We start from the raw sequence: 5,497 nt of genomic DNA, 5'->3' as shown, positions 1-5,497 counted from the left end.
CAATCGGTACTGGGCTGGATTGTCACCGGATCTAGTCATTGAGCAAGCTCTATTGCGCAGTTTGAAGACAACAGGTGGACTAGCTCGTGGAGGGGGGATCACACAAACTCAGAGTCTAATATGGGCTTTTTCGATGCCAATCTTTGCTGAAGTAAATGCATCAATGCAATGTCTGACTAGCTTGAGTTACTCAACAAGCGATTAACACGTCGAAACGCTCCAGTGGCGGATGAAGAGTGATACTGATGACACGGAGGCGGTCCTAGACTTTTTGTGAACCCTGATTCCATTCAGAGAACAAGGAGTGTTCCTCCACATCGTTACCGGTGTAACTGAATCAGCTAATTTAGATGCGGACACGGCGAAAGAAGTTGGAGTCCGAATTCTAGACGAAATAACTGGGAAGGCAGTTGATTCATTTTCGTTCCGGAAGAAAGACAAGGCTGTTACAATGGCATCCAAATCAGCTGTTAACATCGATGGTGAACCGGTTCATGTAGATCGAGGGCTTCTGTTCCAGTGCTTAGTTACGGTGGCGAACCGGGAAGAATTCGATCTTCGAGACCGAATGTCACCAGATCTAGTCATTGAGCAAGCTCTATTGCGCAGTTTGAAGACAACAGGTGGACTAGCTCGTGGACGGGGGATCACACAAACTCAGAGTCTAATATGGGCTTTTTTTATGCCAATCTTTGCTGAAGTAAATGCATCAATGCAAGGTCTGACTAGCCTGAGTTACTCAACAAGTGATCGACACGTCGAAACGCTCCAGTGGCGGATGAAGAGTTATACTGATGACACGAAGGCGGTCCTAGACTTTTTGCGAAACCTGATTCCATTCAGAGAACAAGGAGTGTTCCTCCACATCGTTACCGGTGTAACTGAATCAGCTAATGTAGATGCGAATACCGCAAAAGAAGTTGGAGCCCGAATTCCAGACGAAATGATTGGGAAGGCAGCTGATTCATTTTCGTTCCGGAAGAAAGACAAGGCTGTTACAATGGCATCTAAATCAGTTGTTAACATTGATGGTGAACTGGCTCTTGTAGATCAAGGGCTTCTGTTCCAGTGCTTAGCTACGGTGGCGAACCGGGAAGAATTCGATCTTCGAGACCTTTTTTCGTATGAGCTTTGTACGTATCCCCTATCCCATTTTGGATACTATGAAGTTCTGCGTCCCGCTGACAAACCATCTCTGTCAAACGCAATTTGAAAGGCGTCAGGGCCATCGGATGAGTGCTTAGACTCGTGCCACTATGTCGTTGATGGAGGATAGCTGCTCCAGAAATTGACTTGGCAGCCCAACTCTACATTTGACTTCATTTGCGAAAGTTATGTCAAGTAAGTCACCACTAGATTTGGAAAAGCTTCGGTAGTTTTTGATGGATATGACAATGATTCTTCGACGAAAGGTATGGCTTTACTTCAAACTTTCCAGGGGTAAACAGTGCCCAGTGGTAGAATTCACTGGTAAAAAAAAGTTAACAAGAAAGAAAGAAGAGTTCTTGCAAAACTGCACAAACAAGCAGCGGATAATTCTAGCGATAGGAGAAAAATTGTCCTCAGCAGGTTGTTCGGTACAACATGCCTCTGCTGACGTGGATGTCCTGATTGCATCCACAGCCACTCATAATGCAAGAACTCAGTTGACGTGTCTCATCGCCAACGACACTTACCTCCTTATCCTTCTCCTCTATCATGTCACTGCCACCCATAAAGGCCTGTGTTTCAGATCCGAGGCGAAAGCTTCAAACGAACATAAGCTATGGAATTTTGCTCCATCAAAGAAAAACTAAGGGACTTGTGTGGTGCAATTCTATTTCTGCACGCGTTCCTAGGCTGCAACACCACTTCAAGATTACAAGGAATTGGTAAATCTGTCGGACTGTCATTGTACTGGTACGATCGGTCTTTCCGTGAGGCCGCTAACATCTTTATGGACTCGAAGGCTACGAAAGATGAGCTCATAGTAGCTCGTGAACAAACTCTTTTGAGAATTTGTAAAGGAAAGCCTGGAGAAACTCTCGTTTCCTTGAGATATCGTCTGTTCTTGGCCAAGCTCGCTTTCTCTTCCGCATTTGTCTGCCTTGATCGGATGCCTCCCACTCCCTCAGCTGCGAAGTTTCATTCTTTTCGCGTGTATTTACAGGTAATGGAATGGAAAAGTGAGGCTGCTGCGATGAAACCGGAAAACTGGGGATGGCGACTCTCTGCTGATAATTATATCCCAGTAATGACGGAGAAGAAACCAGCTCCCCAAAGTCTTCTTCAAATTATCTACTGCAAATGCAAATCAGGTTGCGATACGACCAGAAGCACTTGCCGTAAGAATGGCGTGCCCTGCACACTTGCCTGCGGAGATTGCATGGGAACAAGCTGTAATAACTCTGAACCAATATCTCTAGAAGAAGAAGAATTTTATTTTTTTGCAATAACGGTGGCTGTGCTCTTTTGTAGTGCTCATTAATGAAATGATGATTCTCAATATTTCGTGATCTAAAAATAATGATTATCAAAACTGTGATTTATATATGGACGTGTTAATGTTTTTGTTTTCCTACTGTAAAAGAAACTTATAGTAAGAATGATTTCTTATGCTTTTATGAATCTATGCCTATAGTTTCCCTTTTTCTTCGGTCTGGTCTTCACGAGATGATTCTCGTTCAATAACCAGTTTTACAATGATTAGCAAAGCAGAAACTAAGTGGATACTTCTCAGATACTTTAAATTGCTGTTCGAGATTTTTCTGTGTTGCTGGATTTGAAGTATTTCAAGCTTCCATTGATCTGATCTTTCTAACACTTTGGAAGAAAAGCTATTTCCTTTATTTTTGCGATGGAGTTATTAAAATCTTATTTATAGTTTAATATAAGTTACAGACGTGTCACAGTAAAAGTAACATCATTTTCGGTTTCAACGAGTTGATTTATACCAGAATCGAGTTTCTGAACGTACCGAAATAACAAAAATCGAAAAAAGGATTTTTCACCCCTTTCATCCCCTTTAAGCAGCTCCAAAAGGTTTTCCGGTGTGCAGTTTTAGCGGATTTTGGATAATTTGTTCTGCGATTTTTTCTGAAAATTTTAGTATATACAAAGCTTCCCAAATGTAAAAAATTAAAAAACCTATTTTTTCACCCCCTTCCACCCCGGCTGGCGATTGCAGAACAACATATCCAAAATCCGCTAAAATTGCCCACCGGGAAAACCTTCTGGAGCTGCTTAAAGGGGGTGCAAGGGGTGAAAAATCCTTTTTTCGATTTATGTACAAATGAATCTGCATTGTCAGTTTAATATACATTTACTGATATTTAGTAATCAAATTCTTAATATTATTTGATTTACTGAAGTTATAAAAGTAAAAACATTTATATTTTTTCAGTAAAGTAGAAAAGTTGTTCTAACCTTGGGAAGGCTAAAAGGTTATGAGCCCAAATCATGTTAATTTTTGCTCGTTTTGAATCTGACTGGTTTATTTATTGTAATTTCTGCTCGTTTTGGGTTTCATTTATTTATTGATGTTGATTTGTGGTAGTTTCACGCTTGGTAGATTATTTGATTTTATTTTTTGCCCATTTTTTGTTTAATGAAGTTCTTTAGTTTTCATTGAAAAACTTATTTTGTTGAAAAAGTTTTTTTAATTAATCATCCTGAAAGACCTAATTTCAAGAGCTTTCAACTACGCTGAACAAAATGGATCTCTCAAAATTTTGATTGGATGTGTTTGGGAAAATGGTGGGCGTAAGAGGGGCGTGAGTCACTATCCAATCACTTTCAACTATAAAAAAGGCACTAGCCCTTTAAATTTCCAATTGAATGAGCCCTTTTGAAGTTTCTAGGACAACGCTTTCAAAAAAAAATTTATATGCCCCCAGGGCATAACTTACAACCCTTGCACTGAAGGCTCTGAGTGGGTTATAATCCTAAAAGACAAAATTTCCAGAACTTTCAACTACGTTGAACAAAATGGATATGTCAAAATTTATTTCGATGTGTTTGGGAAAATGGTGGTTGTGAGAGGGGCGTTAGTCGCTATCCAATCACTTTATACTATTAAAAGGCACTAGCCCTTTCAATTTCCAGTTGAATCAGCCCTTTTGGAGTTTCTACGACAACGCTTTCAATAAAAACTTTATATGTCCCCAGGGCATAACTTACAACCCTTGCCCTGAGGGCTGTGGGGGAGGGGTTGTCATCCTTACAGACCTAATTTCAAAAACTTTCCAATACGTTGAATAAAGTGGCTATCTAAAAATTTTGATTTGATGTGTTTGGGGGAAAGGTGGGCGTCAGAGGGGGGTTAGTTGCCCTCAAATCACTTTCGAATATTAAAAAGGGTACTAATCTTTAGAATTTCAAATCGAATGAGCATTTTTCAAGTTTCTACGACAAAGATTTCAATAGAAACCTTATATGGCCCCAGGGCATAACTTATAATCCTAGCCCTGAGGGTTGTGGGGGAGTGTCCTCCTTAAGAACATGTTTCCCATCTGGAAATCAACTACCCTGAACAAAATGAGGAAGGATTCATGAGGAAGGATTTGCAGAAAATTGCAGTTGATTGGGGTTGTCAATGACTACTTGTAGCTGTGTTTGTTTTAAGCAAATTAATACTGCTGAGGCTGCTAAACTTATTAGTAGTAGTTTAAAATAAATCCTGAGAAACTCCTGAATAAAATTTCATTGGCTGATTATTTTGCGTGAAATAAATTTATAAGGCCACGCATTCATCATGGCTTTTTGGGGCACGTTGGCCAAGGTAAAACCTCTTCTTATTCACCGGATCTGACCTTTTCTAGAAAAGAGCCTCTTCAAATGTATTTGACTAGTTCTAATAGCCTTTGAGAGTACCTATAGAAAATTGAAAATTTGGTGCTCTGTAAAGCTATTTATTTATTTTCGATTAGGTGGAGTGGGCCAAGAGAAAACCGTTTTGATTCGTTGGTTTTGAACTTTGCTGGAAAATAAGCCTCCTCAAATGTATTGGATTGGTCTTTTGAGCTTTAAAGAGAACCCAGTAGAAATTGGACCTGTCAGGAAAATTGAAGCAGAAAGAGTAAATTTTTTAAATGTTTAAAAAAAAAAAACACGACCTAATTTGCCTCATTGGCTTATTCAGTGCTTTTTCCGTAAAATGCCGAATGAGGAAGATATATCGGTGTATAGAGAGGGTTGCCAAGTTTTTGGTCAATGAATATGTCCCTTGAGCATCCAAAAATATGGCCTTTTAAGCCAAATTGTGTCCATATTTTGTCTATAATATGTCCATATTATGTACATCTTGAAATCTCAGAAACCAGTTTTTGTACGACTTGTAAACCTCTTTTAAAATGGTAAAAAACTAATTGTCGGAGCTTAAAGCTTATCTTCCCACGACAGTTCCGCTTGACAGGTATGGTCGGCATAAGGCATTTTCACTTCTTTTAGTAGCTTTTTGCCAATCAGAGTATTTCTAGCGCATGTCAATTGGTACAATTCAGGAGTCAAGTGACGTTGC

At 39.7% G+C, this 5,497-nt stretch overlaps 1 protein-coding gene across 1 annotated transcript; it reads left to right on the top strand.

Annotated features, from left to right (window-relative positions):
• The first annotated feature begins 451 nt into the window (after window positions 1-451).
• On the top strand, window positions 452-1,213 carry LOC148940254 (uncharacterized). The gene has a single exon (XM_089106114.1). It carries the CDS (start codon window positions 452-454, stop codon window positions 1,211-1,213), a length of 762 nt encoding a protein of 253 aa, XP_088962240.1.
• Window positions 1,214-5,497: the final 4,284 nt, after the last annotated feature.

This window comes from Artemia sp. Qi Xiang Cuo, chromosome 20 (assembly GCF_049724085.1).
Source record: "Artemia sp. Qi Xiang Cuo chromosome 20, ASM4972408v1, whole genome shotgun sequence".
Lineage (NCBI taxonomy): Eukaryota > Metazoa > Arthropoda > Branchiopoda > Anostraca > Artemiidae > Artemia > Artemia sp. Qi Xiang Cuo.
The sequence above is the reverse complement of the archived record's forward strand: the minus strand, read 5'-3'. Positions and strand labels throughout refer to the sequence as shown.

What these genes read in the sequence shown, in the direction of transcription:
- LOC148940254 (XM_089106114.1), top strand. Translation starts at nt 452, where the DNA reads ATGGCATCCAAATCAGCTGTTAACATCGATGGTGAACCGGTTCATGTA.